The sequence below is a fragment of the Carcharhinus amblyrhynchos genome, chromosome 18 (genome assembly GCF_965287045.1).
Source record: "Carcharhinus amblyrhynchos chromosome 18, sCarAmb.v2.hapA, whole genome shotgun sequence".
Taxonomy (NCBI): Eukaryota; Metazoa; Chordata; class Chondrichthyes; order Carcharhiniformes; family Carcharhinidae; genus Carcharhinus; species Carcharhinus amblyrhynchos.
In genome coordinates this window covers 50,000,921-50,024,843 of record NC_137341.1, presented here as the reverse complement: position 1 = coordinate 50,024,843, position 23,923 = coordinate 50,000,921, and the positions used below count along the sequence as shown (strand labels likewise).

General features: G+C 44.1%; 1 protein-coding gene across 1 annotated transcript in view; it reads right to left on the bottom strand.

Moving 5' to 3' along the window:
* Window positions 1–23,702, bottom strand: part of dnah3 (dynein axonemal heavy chain 3) — a 147,174-nt gene extending 123,472 nt beyond the window's left edge. Inside the window, exons 1-5 of the mRNA XM_080206991.1 lie at window positions 23,670–23,702; window positions 21,663–21,841; window positions 19,208–19,392; window positions 16,819–16,900; window positions 2,673–2,826 (exon numbers count right to left, since the gene is read on the bottom strand). Of these exons, the coding sequence (XP_080063117.1) occupies window positions 2,673–2,826; window positions 16,819–16,900; window positions 19,208–19,392; window positions 21,663–21,841; window positions 23,670–23,687 (618 nt within the window). The 5' untranslated portion in view covers window positions 23,688–23,702. The remainder of the gene's footprint in view (window positions 1–2,672; window positions 2,827–16,818; window positions 16,901–19,207; window positions 19,393–21,662; window positions 21,842–23,669) is intronic.
* Between the last annotated feature and the right edge of the window lie 221 nt (window positions 23,703–23,923).

Here is a 23,923-nt window from a genome sequence, read left to right as displayed (position 1 = left end):
AGCACCAAATTCATCAGCTGCACTCACAAGACAGTCCCAAACATCACCCAAGCACAATGCATCGCCATCCACGCTCTCAAGACCAACCGCAACCTTATCATCAAACCAGCAAAGGAGGGCCCATCGTCATAATGAACAGGTTATTGCAAAGAAGTGTACCAACAACTGAACAACGGGGAACACTACAGACAGTTACTTGCAGATCTGACCAAAGAACACACCTGTCAACTCAACAGTCTGATCAAGACCTTTGATCTGGACCTTTGGAGCGCTCTCTACGCTCTCATCCCACGTACTCCCCACATTGGAGATCTCTACTGTCTCCCGAAAGATACACAAGACAAACACACCCGGCCATCCCATCGTATCAGGCAATGGGACCCTGTGTGAGAACCTCTCCGGCTACATCAAGGGCATCCTGAAACCTATTGTACAAAGAACCCCCAGCTTTTGTTGCGACACTACGGACTTCCTACAGATGGGGCAGTTGAACCAGGAGCACTCCTCATCACAATGGATGTCTCGGCACTCTACACCAGCATCCCCCGTGACGATGGCATTGCTGCAACTGCCTCAGTACTCAACGCCGACAACTGCCAGTTTCCAGATGCAATTTTACAATTCACTGCTTCATTCTGAACCACAATGTCTTCACCTTCAACAACCAGTTCTTCATACAGACCCACAGAACAGCCATGGGGACCAAGTTCGCAACTCAATATGCCAACATCTTCATGCACAGGTTCGAACAAGACTTCTTCACTGCACAGGACCTTCAACCTATGCTATACACTAGACACTTCGATGGCATTTTTTTCCTTTGATCTCAAGTGAACAATCACTGAAACAACTATATGATGACATCAACAAGTTCCATCCCACATCAGACTCACCATGGACTATTTTCTGGAATCGGTTCCACTCTTGGACACACACACCTCCATCAAGGATGGTGACTGTACTGCAAGCCCACAGATAATCTCATGATGCTCTACTTCTCCAACTTCCACCCAAAACACATTAAAGAAACCATCCCCTACAGACAAGCCCTCCATTCACAGGATCTGCTCAGATGAGGAGGATCACAACAGACACCTCCAGACGCTGAAAGATGCCCTCATAAGAACAGGATATGGCGCTCAACTCATCGACAGTTCTGAATCGCCACAGCGAAAAACTGCACCAACCTCCTCAGAAGACAAACGCGGGGCACGGTGGACAGAGTACCCTTTGTCGTCCAGAACTTCCCAGCGCAGTGAAGCTATGACATCTTCTTGGAGCCTTCAACACACCATTGATGAAGATGAACATCTCGCCAAGGCCATCCCCACACCCAAACTTCTTGTCTTCAAACAACTGCACACAACCTCAAACAGACCACTGTCCGCAGCAAACTACCCAGCCTTCAGGAGAACAGTAACCACAACACCACACAACCCTGGCACAGTAACCTTTGCAAGACATGCCGGATCATCAACACAGACACCATCATCTCACATGAGAACACCATCCACCAAGTACACGGTACATATTCTTGCAATTCGGCCAATGTTGTCTACCTGATACGCTGCAGGAAAGGATGTCCCAAAGCATGATGCACTGGGGAGACCATGCAGATACTATGACAACAGATGAATGAACACTCTTGACAATCACCAGGCAAGATTGTCCTCTTCCTGTTGGGGAACACTTCAGTGGTCATGGGCATTCAACCTCTGATGTTTGGGTAAGTGTTCTCCAAGGCAGTCTTCATGACGCACGACAGCGGAGAGTCGCTGAGCAGAGACTGATAGGCAAGTTCCACACACATGAGGACGGCCTCAGCTGGGATCTTGGGTTCATGTCACACTAACTGTAACCCCCACAACTTGCCTGGACTTGCAAAATCTCACTAACTGTCCTGTCTGGAGACAGTACACATCTCTTTAACCTGTGCTTAATCCTCTCTCCACTCACATTATCTGTACCTTTAAGACTTGATTAGATGTAATTGCATTCCAATCATTATTCTATAAATTGAGTTTGTGTCTTTATGTGCCCTGTTTGTGATTAGAACTCCCACTCGCCTGATGAAGGTGCAGCCAGCACTCCGAAAGCTAGTGGCTTTTGCTACAAATAAACCTATTGGACTTTAACCTGGTGTTGTGTGACTTCTTACTGTGTTTACCCCAGTCCAACATCTCTACATCGTGTCCCAAGATGTGTAGGTTAGGTGGATTGGCCATGCTAAATTGCCCCTTAGTGTCCAAAGATGTGCAGATTAGGTGGATTAGCCAGGGCAAATGTGCAAGGTTGCATGGATAGAGCGGAGTGGAGGGCTTGGATGGGATGCTCTTTCGGAGAGTCAGTGCAGACTCGATGGGTTGGATTTCCTCTTTCTGCACTGTAGGGATTTTATGGTTCAAAAAGGACATGATTAATATTCTGCCATGGACATTCTGCAACAGCAAACTAAATGTCTGTGCGTGGTTGGCAATGCTGGACAGAGCTGGGTAGGTCTTGTAAATAAATTGGCTCAGTGCGCACAAATGACAGAAGACACAAGAATGGGTTACTGTGGTTTCGGCTCGTTCCAAAAGCCTCTCCACACCAGAACAAGTTGCAAAATGTGCTTCTGAATAAACATGATGGGCAGAATAATATGTAATTAGCTGCACTAAAAGGTTACCCACATCTGCCTCGTCCATGGCTGCATCCAGGTTTTTAGTTAATTCACTGAGCTTTTCCACATTGTTCCTCATTTCGTCAATAGTCATAATTTCTTTCTTCTTGAAGCTGTCTACTTCCTTGCCATACGCTACCACCTTCTTTTGAAATTCTTTTATTCTAAAAAAAACACAACAAATTGTATTAGCAGCAATTATTTTTTAAAGAGTCATTTGAAATTCTGGGACATCAGAGAGTTTAAATGCAATAGCACTCTGAAAACAGCTGAGGAGATTACGATGTGTGATTAAGCTGCTCTTAATGACTACGAAGCAAGCAGCAGGTTGGTATGGTGGTACAGTGGTTAGCACTGCTGCCTCACAGTGCCAGGGACCTGAGTTCAATTCCCAGCTTGGGTCTGAGTGGAGTTTGCATGTTCTCCCCATGTCTGTGTGGGTTTCCTCTGGGTGCTCCAGTTTACTCCCAGTCAGAAAGACGTACTGATTTGGTGCATTTATAGAGTCACAGAGGTTTACAGCATGGAAACAGGCCCTTCAGCCTGACTTGTCCACGCTGCCCTTTTTTTTAAAACCCCTCAGCTAATCCCAATTGCCCGCATTTGGCCCATATCTCTATATACCCATTGTACCCTTGTAACTATCTAAATTCTTTATAACAGATAAAATTGTACACATCTCTACTACTACCTTTGGCAGCTTGTTCCCGATACTCACCAGTGAGAAAAAATTGCCCCTCAGGACACTTTTGTATCTCTCCCCTCTCACCTTAAACCTCTGCCCTCTAGTTTTAGACTCCCCTATCTTTGGGAAAAAATATTGACTATCTACCTTGTCTATGCCCCTCATTATTTTACAGACCTCTACAAGGTCACCCCTCAACCTCCTACACTCCAGAGAAAAAAGTCCCAGTCTATTCAGCCTCTCCTTATAACTCAATCCATCAAGTCCCAGTAGCATCCTAGTAAATCTTTTCTGCACTCTTTCTAGTTTAATAATATCCTTTCTATAATAGGGTGACCAGAATTGCACGCAGTATTCCAAGTGTGGCCTTACCAATGTCTTGTACAACTTCAATAAGATGTCCCAACTCCTGTATTCAATGTTCTGGCCGATGAAACCAAACATGCCGAATGCCTTCTTCACCACTCTGTCCGCCTGTGACTCCACTTTCAAGGAGCTACGAACATGTACCCGTAGATCTCTTTGTTCTGTAATTCTCCCCAATGTCCTAGCATTAACTGAGGAAGTCCTGCCCTGGTTCAGTCTACAAAATGCATCACCTCGCATTTGTCTAAGTTAAACTCCATCTTCCATTCATCAGCCCACTGGCTCAATTGATTAGGATCCCATTGCAATTGGAGATAACTTTCTTCACTGTCCACTATGCCACCAAACTTGGTGTCATCTGCAAGCTTACTGACCATGCCTCCTAGATTCTCAACCAAATCATTAATATAAATGACAACTAACAGTTGGCCCAGCACCGATCCCTGAGGCACACCACTGGTCACAGGCCTCCAGTTTGAAAAACAATTCTCTACAACCATCCTCTGGCTTCTGTCAAAAAGCCAATTTTGTATCCATTTAGATACCTCACCCTGGATCCCGTGTGATTTAACTTTGTGCAACAACCTACCATGTGGTACCTTTCAAAGGCCTTGCTAAAGTCCATGTAGACAACATCAACTGCACTGCCCTCATCTACCTTCTTGGTTATCCCTTCAAAAAACTCAATTAAATTTCTGAGAGATGATTTTCCACTCACAAAGCCATGCTGACTGTCCATAATCAGTCCTTGCATCTCTAAATGCCTGTAGATCCTGTCTCTCAAAATACCTTCCAACAACTTACCCACCACTGATGTGAGGCTCAATGGCATGTAGTTCCCAGGCTTTTCCCTGCAGCCCTTTTTAAACAAAGGCACAACATTTGCCACTATCCAATCTTCAGGCACCTAACCCTAACCCTAACACTAACCCGTGACTATCAATGATTCAAATAACTCGGCTAGATATCCAAACAGGTGCCAGAGTGTGGCGACTAGGGGAAATTTCAAAGTAACTTCATTGCAGTGTAATGTAAGCCTAGCTTGTGACTAATAAATAAACTTTAAAAAAAGGTCAATTACATCCTGGCGCCCAAGCAGCAGCAAGCTCTGTTGTTTATTGGTCAGACACCTAAGCAAGGGACCAATGTCCCTTGAGTAGGTATGGAATCCCTACAGTGCAAAAGGAGGTCTTTCAGCCCATCGAGCCTGCACCGACTCTCCAACAGAGCATCTTACCCAGGCTTTGTTCCTGTAACCTCCTGTATTTAACCTGCTACTCCCCTTAATCTACATGTCTTGGGACATTCAGGGGCAATTTAGCATGGCCAATCCACCTAGCCTGCACATTTTTGGAGTGTGGGAGGAAATGGAACACCTGAAGGAAACCCACACAAACACAGGGGACATGAGCAATTTCTACACAAAGAGTGACCCAAGTCGGGAATCGTACCCGAGTCCCTGGCGCTGTGAGACAGCAGTGCTAGCCACAGTGCCACTTGGACTGGAATCATGCATTGTCAGGCTGCTGTAGTCTTAGCTGTGGATTGCAGTTAGCAAGCAGGCTGGCAGGGTGTCACAATCCTCCAACACCGTATTGCTTGTATTATTGAAGCGCTACCCCAGGGAAGTGGAAGTGTTGTCATACAGCACAGATCGGCTGACCTCTCTCAGGAAGATATCGTTCTTCCTCCTCTCCCCTCCAGCCCACATTGCTGTCATGTTGCTGCAGTCGGGTCTAAGTCCAGAGTTGTACTAGATCATCTTGCAGTTTCCCCAGTGAAATTCAGCAGCTGGCCACCAGCCATTCTGCAACACTGGGACAGCCAACCATACACTCTAGATAGGCACTATGGGAATGCCACAAGGATCATTCATTCGGTTTTATATCTGGAATGTTTATTTTATTTTTTATTTGTGACCCAGTGGATACGGAGATGGTTAATAGCAAATGATAGGATGTGTGGGACAGTTTGTGAATGGGGAATTGGAATTCCAATACTGGTATTACTCTTGCATGAGTTCTTCAATGCCAGCTACAAAGGAAGGGGTGATCCAAGCTGCCTCCCGCTCCTATTTTGATTTGATTTATTATTGTCATATGTATTAGTATACAGTAAAAAGTATTTTTTCTTGCGTGCAGAACAAAGCACACAAGTATAGAGAATGAAAGGAGAGAGCACAGAATCTAGTGTTACAGTCATAGCTAGGGTGAGACAAAGGTCAACTTAATTTTTAGAAGCATAAAAAGAGAGTGAAAGATAAATTAGAAGGTATGCTGGGCACAAGTTGCAAGAAGTCACCTCACTCCAGCACCATCTATAGTTTCCATCTATGCAGTTTGGTGGCATGGACTGTCATCCCATGATGGCTATGAATCTTGACACTTACTCTACCAAGTACTCGTCCTGAATAGCCAAGACCGCAGAAATGTTTTAGAATGCGAATTGTCTAATCTATAACAGTATCATAGAATCACAGAATTGTTACTGTGCACAAAAAGGCCATTTGGCCCGTCATGTCTGCACCGGCTTTCCAAACGAACATTATGACATCATGACTTACTCCCATTCCCCTGCCCTTTCCCCAAACCTCTGCACATTGCTTCTATTCAAATAATCATCTGTTGCCCTCTTGAATGCCTCCACTGAAACTGCCTCCACCACATTCCCAGGCAGTGCATTCCAGACCCCAACCACTCAATGTGAGAAAAAGTTTATTCTCACATCACATTTGCTTCTTTTGCAATCACTTTGATTCTATGCCCTCTTGTTCCTGACCTTTTAAGAGTGGGAACCATTTCTCCCTACCTACTCTGTCCAACCCCCTCATGATTTTGAACATCTCTATCAAATCTCCTCTTAACCTTCTTCACTCAGGCAGCACAGTGTCACAGTGTTTAGCACTACTGCCTCACAGTGCCAAGGATCCAGGTTTGATTCCTGGTTTGGGTCACTGTGTGGTGTCTGCACATTGTCCCCATGTCTGCATGGGTTTCCTCCCGGTGCTCTGGTTTCCTCCCACGTTCGAAAGACATGCTGGTTGAGTACATTGGCCATGCTAAATTCTCTCTCAGTATGTCTGAACAGGCGCTGGAGTGTGGTGACAAGGGGATTTTCACAGTATCTTCACTGCAGTCTTAATGTAAGCCTACTTGTGAGATTAATAAATAAACTTTAAACTTTCCAAGGAGGAAAGTTTATCTATCCTCATAGCTAATGTTTCTTGTCCCTGAAACCATTTTTGTAAAGCTCTCTGCACTCTCTCCAATGTGTTCACACCCCTCCTATAGTGTGGCTCCCTGAACTGTGCACAATATTCCAGCTGAGGCCTAACTAGTGTTCCGTACAAGTTTAGTATAACCTCATTACTCCTGTACATAACCAACAATTGTCAGACAACAATCCTCAGTCTGTTATTGAGCCGTTCCATAATTTGGGCTGGAGTCATGTGGCCAGTTCACCTGGCTATCCTCAGCCGAAAGGAGGAGCAGAAAGAGGCATTTGAACAATCAAAGCATTGATTAAAAAGAATGAAGATATTAACTTAGCCCTTCTTAACTACAGAACGTCACTGCTAGAAAATGGGTTCTCGCCATCAGAACTATTGATGGCTGTGAACACAAAACTTCCAGCTCTACAACAAACACTGCAGCTTAACACTACCTCAGATGATTGTGAGAAAGTGAGGAAACGTAAGAATAAGCAGAGACTCACACTTGTAATTTTAACTTCCAGTGCAGAGCACAAGGCTTGATACCTACAGCCCCTTGAGACAGGGTGGGCATGAACTCAACGAAAAGAAGGCATTGTAATAAAAAAAGTTCAAGCCAAGATCTTACAGAATTGAGACGAACCAAAGAAATATCAGAAATTGTGTGTGTGTGTGTGTGTGTGTGTGTGTGTGTGGTATGTGAGAGAGTGTGTGTTGGGAGGATGGGGTTGGTACACTGGAGGCAGCAGTCATGTGGTCAGCAGATAGCCCTCGTCACCCAGTAGCCACCCACTGGTTGACCAAAGTGGCTCAATCACAAACTGGATGACTGACAGAGGCCAGATTGTTACAGCCATTCACATTGGTGAGATTTTCCCATCCCGCGGCATTGGACTGAGATTTGGCTGGGTTCTCCAACCTGACTACAGTGACAGTGTGGCGTGAACGGCGGGTAAGATCGTGCCCAGAGAAAGGACGCCATGACTTTTGCCAGGGTACCGTGCACTGCCTTGCATGATTCTCTGTCCACGATCACATGCCAGCAATTCAGGAAGAGACTGGAATACAAACATACAAAGATACATGCACGCATACAAATTAGGAGTAGGAGAAGGCTTCTCGGCCTGCTCAAGCCTGCTCCACCATTAAATAAGATCATTGCTGATCTGATTGTAACCTCAACTCCACATTCCTGCCTACCCCTGATAACTTTTCACCCCCTCGTTAATCAATAATTTATCTAGCTCTGCCTTAAAAACTTTCAAAGATACTGCTTTTGAGCAAGAGAGTTTCAGAGACTCTCAAACTCTGAGAGAAAATAAATTCTCCTCGTCTTCACCTTATATGAGTCACCCCTTATTTTTTAAACAGTAGCCCCAAGCTCTGGACTCTCCCACAAGAGGAAACATCCTCAGCACATCCATCCTGGCAATGCCCCTCAGGATCTTAAAAATGAAATAAAAATAATGTTAAAAGCTCTCCTAAAAAAACATATACACACACACACCTCACACAAAAGTGAAAGGGCTCAGAGCAGAGGAATGCAACATGGCCACAATCACAAGTGTGATGTAGCAACTGCTTTTAGTTTAGTGTTTGCATAATTTCCAGCGCCGGTGATTTAATGTTGACTCTCGTTACGCTGTGTAATGAGGGTCAACTGCTGAGAATGTATTCTGGGCATTATATGTCACCACATTTTGAAGAGAAACTACATCATTATCACAGTACCAGCCCAGGAAAGCACCAAGACTTCAGGCCTTATTTCACCTCTGTTGCACCATTGTTCTGCATCACTTCATCCCAGCAAAGGTCAGAAATTTAGATGCAAAGTTAGGTGCATTGACCCGGATAGGCACCGGAATGTGGTGACTAGGGGAATTTCACAGTGACTTCAGTGCAGTGTTAATGTAAGCCTTACTTGTGACACCAATAAATAAACTTTGAAAAAAAATGCTCTGAGCTCCAACAAAGGGTCACCCAGACAGGAAGCATTGGCTATATTTCTCCCTTCACAGGTGCTGTAAGACCTGCTAAGATTTTCCAGTATTTTCTATTTTTGTTTCAAAAATCTACCTTCTTTTTAAAAAAAGCTGCACTTCATAAAGAAGGACAGTTATCTGGCAACAAATTTAAGGAAGGAATTAACGAGTAGATTCTGTTGATGTAGAAAGCACTGGGAGGATTATCATTGCGATTTGCAATGTCTGAAAACTGACAAATCATTGCTTCATAATTTGCTAACGTCCAACAGGTTTATTTGGTAGCACAAGCCACGAGCTTTCGGAGTGCTGCTCTTTCATCAGGTGAGTGGAATCATGTTCACAAACAGGGCATATAAAGATACAAATTCAATTTATAAGATAATGGTTGGAATGCAAGTCTTTACAGGTAATCAAGTTTTACAGGTGCAGACAATATGAGTGGAGAGAGGATTAAGCACAGGTTAAAGAGATGTGTATTGTCTCCAAACAGGACAGTTAGTGAGATTTTGCAAGCCCAGGCAAGTCATGGGGTTACAGATAGTGTAACATGAACCTCATGAGGACGGCCTCGACCGAGATCTTGGATTCATGTCACACTATCTGTAACATCCACAATTTGCCTGGGCTTGCAAAATCTCACTAACTGTCCTGGCTGGCAACAATACACATCTCTTTAACCTGTCCTTAACCCTTTCTCCACTCACATTGTCTGTACCTTTAAGACTAGATTACCTGTAAAGACTCACATTCCAACCATCATTTTGTAAATTGAGTTTCTGTCTTTAAGTGCCCTGTTTGTGAACATGATTCTCACTCACCTGATGAAGGAGCAGCGCTCCGAAAGCTTGTGGCTTGTGCTATCAAATAAATCTATCCGACTTTAACCTGGTGTTGTGAGACTTACTGTGCTTACTCCAATCCAACATCGGCACTTTCACATCATAATTTGCTGCCAGCTATCACTCCCTGTCTGAATTGAAGTTTTACAATAAAAGAGGTTATTGTGACTCAGTTTAGCTCTGATGAATGGAAGTAATGTGGGAGAGTATCACATATAATTTCTTGAATCTTTATAAAGCCCTGTATTTAACAGAGAATTGTTTCCCTATAAAGGTTAATTAGCTGCTGCTGAAAAGGCTTCTTACACTCGGATTACTGAAAAAACATCATATACTGTTTGACATCAGGACGTGTTGCTAAGCACACATTTGATGCAACTGTTCTCGCAACACACCTTTTAACCTGGATTCAAAGGCCTCGGATAACAAATGTTTGCAAAGGTTGATCTCTTTAAAGTCAATCAATCACCACATTGCTTTCAATTTTTGAAAAGATTTCAATTAAAGCCAAACTAAATCTGAAACCATTTAAACTGCACAATAAGAGAAAAAATATTGACATTTCTGAAATGGTGACAACAGGTCTGAGCACAAAACACCTATTATCAACAAGTGATAAAATCAGACAAAAATATGAAATCAATTCAAAATGAGTGAGGTTCATGCATCTTTCTTCATCAGCAGCACATGAATGAAGGCCAAAATCTGCTGCCATGTCTTTTTCAAAAAGATACACAGCAATTGTATTTTATGGTTCAATTTTACAGGTTATCAGTGGGTAGGAAAATGGGTGGATGGACTCATAAATTAGGGCACTGGGCCAATGGTGGCATATCCACTACTAGCCATGGGTGTATAGATGGTGAGGAAGGTGTCATCAGCCTGTGGCCCAATTAAAGGTCTCATCCTGCCCGCTGCTCCCATTTAATGAGGGGCACCCAATGTGTAGTCTGGCAGGTCTAAGCCTGCAAACTCCTGGTTCATAAAAAGGGAGGTGGGGGAGTGGGAAACCACCTTCCCGGGCTCCCTGTGCCAATTGGAGGCCTGCCCCCATGGCTTTGCTTCCTCGTGTTCGCACCTCCGCCATCCAAAATGGCCCACACCACACCCTCTCCACCCCTCACTGGAGCCTGTCAGGACTTTCCTCAATCTCTGTGTCCATTGCTGAACTCTCTTTCCTTGATCAATCTGCAGTACTAGCATTGGCCATCTGTCCTATCAGACTCTGACAGAAGTCTCACAACACCAGGTTAAAGTCTAACAGGTTTATTTGGTAGCACAACCCACTAGCTTTCCGAGCACTGCTCCTTCATCAGGTAAGTGGAGTTTCAGTTCACAAACAGGGCATATAAAGACACAAACTCAATTTACAAAATAATCGTTCGAATGCGAGTCTTCACAGGTAATCAAGTCTTAAGGGTACAGACAATGTGAGTGGAAGAAAATTAAGCACAGTTTAAAGGGATGTGTATTGTCTCCAGCCAGATTGGAAGAACTAAGTTTTATACAGTCAGTTCAATTCAGAGTGGACAGAACCCCTAGTCCCAGTGATAAACTTGACAAGATCATCCAGTTAGTAAGATTTTGCAAGCCTAGGCAAGTTGTGGGGGTTACAGATAGAGTGACATGAACCCAAGATCCTGGTTGAGGCCGTCCTCATGTGTGTGGAACTTAGCTATCAGTCTCTGCTCAGCGACTCTGCATTGTCGTGTGTCATGAAGGCCGCCTTGGAGAACGCTTACCTGAAGATCAGAGGCTGAATCCCGTGACTGCTGAAGTGTTCCCCAACAGGAAAAGAACACTCTTGTCTGGTGATTGTTGAGTGGTGCTCATTCATCCATTGTCGTAGCGTCTGCATGGTCTCCCTAATGTACCATGCCTCGGGACATCCTTTCCTGCAGTGGTAAACAATGTTGGCCAAGTTGCAAATATATGTACCGTGTATCTGGTGAATGATGTTCTCACGTGAGATGACGGCATCCATGTCGATGATCTGGCATGTCTTTCAGAGGTTGCTGTGGCAGGGTTGTGTGGTGTCGTGGTCACTGTTCTCCTGAAGGCTAGGTAGTTTGCTGTGGACAATGGTCTGTTTGAGGTTGTGCAGTTGTTTGAAGGCAGGAAGTCAGAGTGTGGCGATGGCCTTGGCGAGATGTTCGTCATCTCAAGAGTGTTCTCTTCCTGTTGATGAACACTTCAGCAGTCATGGGCATTCAGCCTCTGATCTTCGGGTAAGCATTCTCCAAGGCAGTCTTCACGACACACGACAATGCAGAGTCACTGAGCAGAGACTGAGAGCCAAGTTTCACACACATGAGGACAGCCTCAACTGGGATCTTGGGTTCATGTCAACTATCTGTAACCCCCATGACTTGCCTGGGCTTGCAAAATCTCACTAATTGTTCTGGCTGGAGACAATACACATCTCATTAACCTGTGCTTAACCCTCTCTCCACTCACATTATCTGTACATTCAAGATCTGATTACCTGTAAAGACTCACATTCCAACCATTATTTTGTAAACTGAGTTTGTGACTTTATATATCCTGTTTGCGAACTGAAATCCCACTCACCTGATGAAGGGGCAGCACTCCAAAAGCTAATGGCTTGTGCTACCAAATAAACCTGTTGGACTTTAACTTGGTGTTGTGAGACTTCTTGCTGTGTTTACCCCAGTCCAACGCCAGCATCTCCACGTCATAGCCTCTGATTAACCAGTGTACACAGTTGCTAACCTTTGATTGGCCAGTGTACAGAACTGCTAGCCTCTAATTGGTCAGTGTACAGAGCTGCTAGCCTCTAACTGGCCAGTGTACTGAGCTGCTAACTTCTGATTGGCTAGCAGCTCTATGAGATACAAGTTCATATTAATTGAAGGGCTGCCGCATGAAAAATTAAAGGAACCGAGCCAGTCAAATGGAGATGGGCTTGTTCCTAGAAATTTACAATGGGTGTGAGGAGCCTGCTCTCAAAGTAAAACTCAGCCCAAACTCTTCGCCAAATTGCTATATAGCAAGGTATCAAAAGCACATTAGAAATAAAAGCCAACTAATTTTACATCTAATATGGGTTCCTTTAAAAGACTGCCTGTAAATTAAAAGAAGGTCATTCTAAAATAAAATAAAACTTCGGACAGAATTCTACCCTGCCCCAGCGGATAAAAGCAAAACACTTGCAGCAATGTTCCAGTGAAGATCAACACAAACTGGAGGAACAGCATCTCATCTTCCAGCTAGGCACTTTGCAGCTTTCCAGTCTCAACATCAAATTCAACAACTTCATGTGACTTGCTCTACTTCACCTTGGCCTTCTTTGTTTTCATTCTATTTTATTTAATTTTTTACTGTTCTCCACTTTTTATTTCTTTATTGTCTTTCTTCATTTTTCTTCCCCTTCACCAACTCTTTCCTCCTACTTCATCCCCCTTTCCTTACTTTTTCTCCCCCAATACCTCTGTCCTCCTCCCCCGTGCCCCACCCCCAACATTTCCATCTGTCACAGCTTACAGTTTCTCTGCTGTTTGGCCATTCACACCCTTTATTCTCTCTGCGGACTGCCATAGGTTTCTGTGGCTATGACTCATCTTTCATTCCCTCACCCTGCAGTACAAATATCTCCCACATTCTATGCCTTTTAGCTTTGACAAAAGATCATCTGGTCTCGAAACATCAGCTCTTTTCTCTCCTTACAGATGCTGCCAGACCTGCTGAGATTTTCCAACATTTTCTCTTTTGGCCCCACCCCAGTAGGTTCTGAGGTGGGAAGAAATAGCAGGGATTGGATTCCTCCTGCGATCCCACCCCTCCCAATATGGTGGTGATTTTATGGTGGATTGGGCAGGACATTGGACAGGAAGCCCAACCTTGTCCGAGTTAAGGTATGACTATTTGGCTATTGGCTATATGGTTATTTAAGGGCCTTTTAACACCTAGCTTCAATTTTAGGCTGGGGCAGATGACATTTGATTTCAGACATGAAGGGGAAGAGGGATGCCACCATCAGGAGCATCCTTTTAAATGGGGAACCCTCCCTGGTAACCTCCAGATCTCCCTCCCTCCCGGCCTATCCCCTGAGATCCCCATCATAACGTTTGGGCAACATGGTGACACAGTGGTTAGCATTGCTGCTTCACAGTGGAGCTTACACTGAGTTTGGCTGCATGGGTTTCCTCCGAATGCTCCAGTTTCTCCCACAGTCCAAAGATATGTGGGTTAAGTGGATTGGCCATGCTGAATTGCCCCTTAGTATCCCAAGGTATATAAGTTAGGGGGATTAGCGGGGTAAATATCTAGGATTATAGGGATAGAGCCTGGGTAAGATAAAAAAGGTGTTTCGGTGCAGGCATCATGGGTTGAATGGTGTCCTTCTGCACTGTCAAGATTTACGATTACCCTCCCCATCCTTGGACACCTGTCCTCCATGTCCCGACACTTCGCCCCAGGCAGCTCCCTGCAATGCCTCTTCCGACCACTGCTATGCTGTGTTTGGAGGGATTGGAGCATTGCCAGCCATTTGATTGGCAGGACTGCTTCCCATGATGGGTGGAAGAATTGCCTTCTGCCAATCAGAGCTCATCAGAGCTCAAATTGGCAGCAGGCTGCTGGAGTCGGGAGGGATGTGTTCACCGCCGACACTTCGGATAGAGGGGGCCCGAGCCATTCAAGTCCTACTGGTAAAATGTAAACATATAGACAGGGCAACATTATAGAGAAGATATACACATAGACCTCATTCCGTATATTTACAAACTTCAACTCATTCAGAATTAACACAAGAAATAGAAGCAGGAGAAGGCCACCAGCCCTTCAAGCCAGTCCTGCCTTTCAAGGACTGTGGCACAGTGGTTAGCACTGCTGCCTCACAGCTCCAGGGACACAGGTTCAATTCCGGCCTTGGGTCATTGTCTATGCGGAGTTTGCACCTTCTCCCCGTGTCTGCATGGGTTTCCTCTGGGTGCTCCAGTTTCCTCCCACAGTGCAGGTTAAGTGGATTGGCCATGCTAAATTGACCATAGTGTCAGGGCAGATTAGCAGGGTAAATATTTGGGGTTAGGGGAATAGGGCCTGGGTGGGATAGTGGTTGGTGCAGATTTGGTGGTCCAAATGGCTTCCTTCTGCACTGTAGGATTCTATGAATACGATCATGGTTGATCTATTCCGGCCTCAGCTCCTTTTCAGTGCCATCTCCCCATCGCCCTCTATTCCTCAATCTATCAAATGTTTATCCACCTCCACTTTAAATACTTCTAATGACCCAGCGTCCAGCACATTTTGGGACAGCGAATTCCAGAGATTCACCACCCTCTGCAAGGAGAAATTTCAACACACCTCAGTTTCAAATGACCGGCCCTTTATCTTGTAGCTTTGTTCTCTTTTTGAGGCTCTCCCACTAGTGAAATCATCTCAGCATCTATCCTATCAATCCTCCTCAGGATCTTCTGTTTGAATAAGGTCACCCCTCACTCTTCTAAACTCCAAAGAATACAGATCCAGACTATTTAGTCTCTCTGGATAGGACAATGCTCTTATCCCAGGAATTAGCCTGGGGAATCTGCTTTGGACTGCCCCCAATGTTCTATACCCTTTTAAAGGTAAAGGGATCAAAACTGTATGCAGTATTCCAGGTGAGGCCTCTCCAGAACCGTATACAATTCCAACAAAACCTCTCCATTTTTAAACTCCAACCCTTTCCAATAAAAGTCGAAGTACAGTTTATCTTCTTAACTAACTGTTGGACCTGCTTGCTAGCCTGTACGATTTTTGTAAAATTTATTAATTCATGGTACATGGGTGTTGCTGGCTGGCCGGCATCTATTGCCCATCTCTAGTTGCACTAGAATACCCAAGTCCCTCTGTACTTTGCTCACCTGTAGTCTCTCTCCATTTAGGTAATCTGCCTTTTGATTCCTTCTCCAAAATGCATGACCTCCCACTTCCCCACATTAAACTCCATTTGCCAAATTTTCATCCAGTCACCCAATCTATCTATATCCCAATGCAGAGTCACAGTATCCTCAGTATCCTGCCCTTTCAACTACCTTTGTATCACTGGCAAATTTGGAAACCTTACATTCTGTTCCTTCCTCCAGATCACTAGTGAACAATTGTGGGTCAAGAACTGATCCCTACGGTCCTCCACTAGTTACATCTTTTCACTCTGAAAAGGACCCATTCATTCCAATTTTCTGTTTTCTATCTGACAGCTAGTTTTCAATCCATACTAACACACTTCTTCCAATTACATAGGTTTACTCTATGCACTAGCCTTTTATGGATCATCTTATCAAATGCCTCTTGGAAATCTAATTACATTACATCTACACGTGCCCCTCTATCTAATCTCTATTACATTCTCAAAAAATTTGAGCAAATTTGTTAAACGTGATTTACCTTTCATAAAACCATACGGACTAGGTTTGATTATATTCAACTTTCCTAAATGATGAGCTATTTCCTCTTTGATTATTCATTGAATAGAAGTTTCATAGAATCGCTACGGTGCAGAAGGAGGCCATTCAGACCATCTATCCTGCACCAACAATAATCCCATCCAGGCCCTATTCCCATAACCCCATGCATTTACCTTGCTAGTCCCCCTGACACTAAGAAACAATTTAGCATGGCCAATCAACATAACCTGCACATCTTTGGAGTCTGGGAGGAAACTGGAGCACCTGAAGGTAACCCATGCAGACAGGGGAGAATGTGCAAACTCCATACAGACAGTCACCCAAAGCCGGAATGGAGCCTGGGTCCCTGGCACTGTGAAGCAGCAGTGCTAACCATAGTGCTGTCCCTCAGCATCTTGCTAATAGCAGATGTCAAACTAACTGGCCTACAGTTCCCTGCCTTCTGCCTTTCTCCCTTTTTGATTGTTGTTTTTCAATCTTTTAGTACCCTCCTGGAATTTAGCCAGTTATAAAAAGTTTCAACCAATGGGTCCACTATCCCTGCAGCCACTCCCATTCTAAGTTTTATCGGTATTTTTCCCTGTTACCTTGCTACAATGTCACCTCACAGAGGATAACTCTTTATTTTACAAATATAATTAATAAATGTTTACAAATACAGACCGGTTCCTCAAATCCTCATCTACATCGTCTCTCTTGTTCAGCAGTCGATCCCGATGTAAATCCAGCATCAGTACAATTTGTTCTGGCCAGTTGAAGACCTGACTGTTCAGCCTTAGATCATCATCTTTAAGAAAAGAAAAATCTAACAATCAGAAAAGGGTCAACTAAAACCGTGTCTGCACCGGTCAAGAAAAGAAACAAATTCTTCATTTCAATCCCGCCTTCTGTATCACCTGACGAAGGAGCAGCACTCTGAAAGCCAGTGAATTATAGGAACTCTACAGTGCAACAGGAGGCCATTCGGCCCATCAAGTCTGCACCACCACAATCCCACCTAGGCCCTATCCCCGTAACCCCACATGTTTACCCCACTAATCCCTTCAACTTATACATCCCTGTACACTAAGGGGCAATTTAGCATGGGCAATGCACCTAACCTACACATTTTTGGACTGTGGGAGGAAACCAGAGCACGCAGACATGGAGAGAACGTGCAAACTCTACATAGACAGTGACCCAAGCCGGGAATCGAATTCAGATCTCTGGAGCTGTGAGGCAGCAGTGCTAACCGCTGTGCCACCGTGCTGCCCCGTGTGATTTCAAATAAACCAGTTGGATTATAACCTGGTGTCATCTGACCTCTCATTTGGTCTGTATCCTTGCAAGTGTCTCAGATGAATGACATTGATTTATACTGGTGTCAGCATCAGGCTTCTGAGACTAAAGTATTAACCAAAAAGTAGATTGACATTTTCATGAGTAATATTTTGGAGGGGTTGAAATCCGCCCTCTCCCATTGTCCCGCTGTCACAGACTTCTCAGGTCAGAGACTGTGCCAGCCAATCCTGCACCCAAAAGTATCACCTGTTGACACATGGCACGGGTGGCACCCATGGTTTGGTTAGCACTGCTGCCTCACAGTGCCATGGACTCAGGTTCAATTCCAGCCTCAGGTCACTGTCTGTGCGGAGTTTGCACATTATCCCCCTGTGGGTGGGTTTCCTCTGGGTGCTCCGGTTTCCTCCAAAGATGTGTGGGTTAGGTTGATTGACCACACTAAATGACTCTAGTGTCAGGGGATTGGCAGGGTGAATATGTGAGGTTGCGAGAATAGGGCTTGGATGGAATTGTGCTCGGCACAGACTCGATAGGCCAAATGGTGTCCTGCGGCACTGTAGGGATTCTGTGACACACAGGCATGAGGAGCCTTCAATGGTATGTTATTCTGTCAATCAGTAGGTTTGCACCTGGGGCAAGTTTCACTTCAGTGGCACCGGGGTGGTAAGTATAAAGAGTTTGGGAGTCAAATTATACACAAGATCAGCCGTTACTTCAGTATATACCACATATTCACATCGGCTTGCATGGGTTCTCAAAGCAGCTACTGGACTGTGACGAATGTGCAGCTTAACATGGCAAACATTCTGAACCGGCACCATTCCACAAAATCAATGTCTGAGTGGGGGATATTCCAAATATAAAGGCAGAACTAACTGTTCATCAGCTAATAGTGACACAGGATCAGTAATGTATACCTGATCAGGCAGGTGGAGATTTAATTTTAATAAGAAATTACATTTGGATAGTGGTACCCAAGGCAGTAGAATTGGAAGAGGCAGCTCTGAAGTGACAGAATGAGTTGAACAAAATAAGGTAGATTTTTATGCCCCTCCCTAAACTGGGGAATCAGGCAGGTTGAAGCACAAGCCAGTAAAGGAATCCATTCATCTGCCCACCTGAAAGCTTCACTTTGAGCCACTAACCATCCTGACTTGGATACATATCACTATTTCTTCACTACTGCTGCGTCAAAATCCTGAAACTCCCTCCTTAACAGCGCTGTTGGTGTACCAACACCACATGGACTGCAACGGTTCAAGAAGGCAGCTCACCCACATCTTCTCAAGAGGCAATTAGGGATGGGGTAGAAACGACACATCCCATGACTGAATACGCCAAGAATCCCTTCTAATACATTGGTGGGCAGAATAACAGTAGATGAGATAAACAGTGGGATATGTAATGTACTGCACATAGGAAGGAAAATCAGATGAAACACATCTATTTTATTTTATTCATTCTTGGGACATGGGCTTCGCTGGCTGGCCAGCATTTATTCTCCATCCCTGGTTGTCGGAGGACAGTTAAGAGTCAACCACATTGCTGTGGCTCTGGAGTAATTCGGCCTATCGAGTCTGCACCGACCACAATCCCACCCAAGCTGAGTTTCTGGATTAATGATCTAGTGATAACACCACTAGGTCACTGCCATGAAACAACTCTAGGCCATGAAGCAGCTTTAGAAATGGCTATGTTAATGTAGAATCGATGGCTAGAAGAACACCAATACTCAAATAACTCTCTAAAAGGAGCCAAACATGTAATTTACCTGATAGTGTGGCATAGTCTAACAAAAAATCCAATCTGTCTGCTGCTTCAAAGATTTCCTCTTTCAGTTTAGTAATAGTCACTTCGCTGGCTTTTTTTACGAAACTGTCAAGAGCCACCAGCTCTTCTGTGGTCTCAGGTATCTCACTGATCCGATCTGATATTTCTTCGTAGCGACGACAAATACTGGAGAAGAGAAAACAGCATTCTATACACTTGGCATTAAAAGGTTACATTGTTGTTCCCTTAAATATTTAACAAAAAAAACACAAACAGCAGTTTAACTATTTGAAAGTCTTCTTTTCCCATCCTGTGAAGTCCGCTTCTTATAAGGACCAAAAATCTGTGGAAGACGTTTTTAAAGTAAAGATTATTTATTAGTCACAAGTAGGCTTATATTCACACTGCAAAGAAGTTACTGTGAAAATGCTCTAGTCACCACATTCCAGCACCTGTTCAGGAGCACTGGGAGAGAATTTAGTATGGCCAATTCACCTAATCAGCACATCTTTGGACTGTAGGAGGAAACTATAGCACCTGGAGAAAACCTATGCAGACACAGGGAGAACATGCAAACTTCACTCAGACAGTGGTCCAAGCTGGGAATTGAACCCAGGTCCCTGACACTGTGAGACAGCAGTGCTAACCACCGTGCCACCCACATTTGCTGGAATAATGACAAGTATTTCTACTTCTTTGCATGACTCGTGTTTGGAGTTCTCGTAGTACAATGGATAGTGTCCCTTTCTCTCAGCCAGGAAGCCCCAGGTTCAAGTCCCACTCCAGGACTGTAATGACTTAAGGATATTATTAAACTAGCAAGAGTGCAGAAAAGCTTTACTAAGATGCTACCAGGATTTGATGGTTTGAGTTATAAGGAAAGGCTGGATAGACCGGAACTCTTTTCCCTGGACAGAGGACGCTTAGGGATGATCTTATAGAGGTCTATAAAATAATGAGAGGCATAGATAAGGGAGATAGGCAAATTTTTTCCCCAAAGATAGGGGAGTCTAAAACCAGAGGGCATACGTTTAAGGTGAGAAGGGAGAAATACAAAAGGGTCCAGAGGGGCAACTTTTTTCACACAGAGGGTGGTGAGTGTCTGGAACGAGCTGCCAGAGGCAGCAGTACAGGCGGCTACAACTTTGTATTTTAAAAAGCAGGTGGAGCTCATTACAAAGCTCTAAATAAAGCAGGCCCTGAGTGGGTCCATTATGCCTTGGCCCGATTGGGACCTGTTGTATTCACCACAGGCTTGTGGTTTTGCTTTACTTTATTTTGTGCAATAAAGCAGTGTTCCTTTACAGCAGATAACTCCTGGAGTTGTTATACCGTTGCCTTCCAATCTCCAGGTCAGGGCAGGGCAAGAAGGCAGATCTCAAGTCTACCTTATCCGAGATGAATCAAACCTGCGCTGTTGGCACAAAACTGAACCATACAATAGCTATATAGTCAAATCAGCTAACTGGTCCCCTTTAGGAAAAGTATAGATTTACTCAGACTTCAGCCGGAATCTTACCACAGTTCAGACCAGCGGGATTTTCCCATGCTGCTGTGGGAGTGTGGCATGAATGGCAGGTAAGATCATGTCCTAGTTATACAATGCACTATATTAGAGTGCTAGACCAGAACCCCAAGGCACATTATGAAGCTAGACTAGACCACAACAATTTTTCAATTTTGGCATAAATGTGAGGAAAGGATGATTCACCTCAGGACTAATTCCACTGACACATTAGGACCTAATAAAAGTCAACCACATTGCTGTACTTCTGGAGTCATACGTAGGCCAGACCAGGTAAGGATGGTAGGTTTCCTTCCCTAGGGTGTTAGTGAACCAGATAGGGTTTTATGAGAGTTGCCGATTCATGCTGGTCATCAGGGTTTTAATTGAATTCAAATTTCATCATCTGCTGTGGTGAGATTTGAACCTGAGTCCCCAAAGCATTAAGCTCAAGGGGTCCTTTAGTTTGTGAATCTGTGGCATTCCCTACCCAGTGAAGCAGTTGAGGCTACCTCATTGGATGTTTTTAAGGCAAGAATAGATAAATTTTTGAACAGTAAAGGAATTAAGGGTTATGGTGAGCGGGCGGGTAAGTGGAGCTGAGTCCACAAAAAGATCAACCATGATCTTATTGAATGGCGGAATGGGCTCAAGGGGCCAGATGGCCCACTCCTGCTCCTCGTTCTTATGTTCTTATGTTCTACTGGTGGCAATTAGGTTTCTCATTCCTTCCCCTCTAGCAGGCCACTTGAAGATTGCAAGCTGTCCCAGAGGTGGCCCACCTGTAACAATTTTCAAATCGCACCCCCGTCATTCCCGCCCCCCCACATTGGCAATTAAAAGTCCTGCCCTGGAATGTACTCACAGGTAACTTACACTGTTACACCTTCTTCAAATGCAATCAGTCACAACCACGTGAAAAGCTAAGTCGGAAATTCAGCTGTTACTGTACCTCATGTTGAGATTGCGATTTTCCTTCACCACTGACTCAATTAAAGTTTCCTTTAGTTTCATACTGCGAGCACAGAGGTCTGCATTCAGGCTGACAGCATCCAGGCAAAACATAGCAAGTGGCACTGTGACGTGCATTAAAGCTATTTCATCGCACAACTTCTGCAAGCCCTCTATTTTCTAGTAGCAAGAAACAGTGGTCAGCAAAAATGTATGACATTCATAGAATCACAGAATCATACAGTGCAGAAGGAGGCCATTCGGCCCTTCAAATCTGCACCAACCACAATCTCACCTAGCTAGTCCCTCTGACACTCAGGGCAATTTAGCATGGCCGATCAACCCACTGCCACCACCCACACCACTCCCCCCCACCCCCACCACGATTCCTGTGGTGGGCGGGATGAGAAAGTTCCATCCAAAGTCTCATTCTGGACATGGTACTGCAGTATTCAACAACATGAGGTATTTTTTATTACCTAATGTAGGGCAGGGAGAATTCTTTTTTAAAATGAGGGGGAAGTTAAGGGTAAGAAGATTAAAGACTAAGCCAATGGATGCAGGTGACATCAGCACTTGCTGTTTGCACTGGTTCATTCCCTACATTCTAGAATGCATTGGAATTCAGCAAATGTAACTTCACTATTCAAGACAGGAGGGAGAAAGAAAACAGGGAACTGCAGGCCAGTTAGCTTATCATTGGGAAAATACTAAAACCTATTTTTAACAGGTCTTCACAATACATTTAGAAAATCGTAGTATAATCAGACAAAATCAACATGGTTTTACAGATCAGAAATCATGTTTGGCAAGTTTATTAGGGGTGGCACGGTGGCACAGTGGTTAGCACAGCTGCCTCACAGCGCCAGGGAGCTGGGGTTCAATTTTGGTCTCAGTGACTGTGGAGAGTTTGCACATTCTCCCCATGTCTGCATTGGTTTCCTCTGGATGCTCCGGTTTCCTCCCACACTCCAAAGATGTGCGGGTTAGGTGGATTGGCCATGCTTAATTGCCCCTTAGTGTCAGGGATTAGCAGGGTAATTACATGGGGTTACAGGAACAAAGCTGGAGCTTTGACAAAGGGTCATCGAAATGTCAGGTCTTTTCTCTCCTTACAGATGCTGCCAGACCTGCTGAGATTTTCCAGCATTTTCTCCTTTGGTTTCAAATTCCAGCATCCACAGTAATTTGCTTTTATTCTATGTGTCCATTTTACTATGTGTTTTTTCTCTGGGAGTCTACTTGTTCCCAGTTCAGTTGATTTGCAAGGTTAATCACTTGAGAGCGTGTAAAAAAAAAACAAGAAATCTGTTCCTCTTTCGTCTGAAATGCAGGAGTATACAAAACACTTGCAAACTCATCATTGCTGCATCCTGTCTAATGTCAGGAAGGGCAGAAGATCACGTGTGTGCAATGTAACCCAGGCATGTGTCATTGGCATACTTACTAATAAGCCTCTCAAGGGTTTGGTTCATGCCAACAGAGCGATACAGGCTGACGTTGGTTCATGTCTCACTGCTACCATCCAATGAGATATATTGGATTCTGTTCTGCTTATCCTCATTGTTTGACCAAAACTGAGACAATGCTCTTGTTAAATGATATAGGGAGACACCAAACCACAGAAGGGAGAGGTGCAGGTATGATTTTATCCATTTACACTGTTCCATGCATTAGGTGCAAATTGTATAGAAGAACAAGAGTCAAATCAAACCAAATCCTGCAGAATTTCTAAAGTATTTTCTAAAGCAGAACCCCATAAATGTATATGTATCCAGTTACATGGGTAAGATGGGTATAGAGGGATATAGTCCAAATGCGGGCAATTGGGACTAGCTTAGGGGTTAAAAAAAGGGGCAAAGGGCCTGTTTCCATGCTGTAAACCTCTGTGACTCTATGGCTCTGAAATAGGATATTTGTTGGTTATGTTTTTGAAATAAACTATGAGCTGAAACCATGTAAGAAGTTACATATTTACAAAGGTTTCAAACAGGAGCAACATATTTACCTTTATGAATGCATCCATCGAATGTTTTTCTGACAAAAAGGTAGTAATTTCTTGTTCTGATTTGTTGTTCAGAAGATCATTGTATACTTTATATACATTTAAGTAGCTAAAAGAAAGAGAAAATAACATATTTAGTGCACATAATAAAAGTTACGTAGAGTTAAATATGGTGAAGTAAGCTTGTATTTTACATGGCATAATGGGATCACAGAAGGGAAAGATACAGATATGATATTATGTCTATGTGCTTAAAT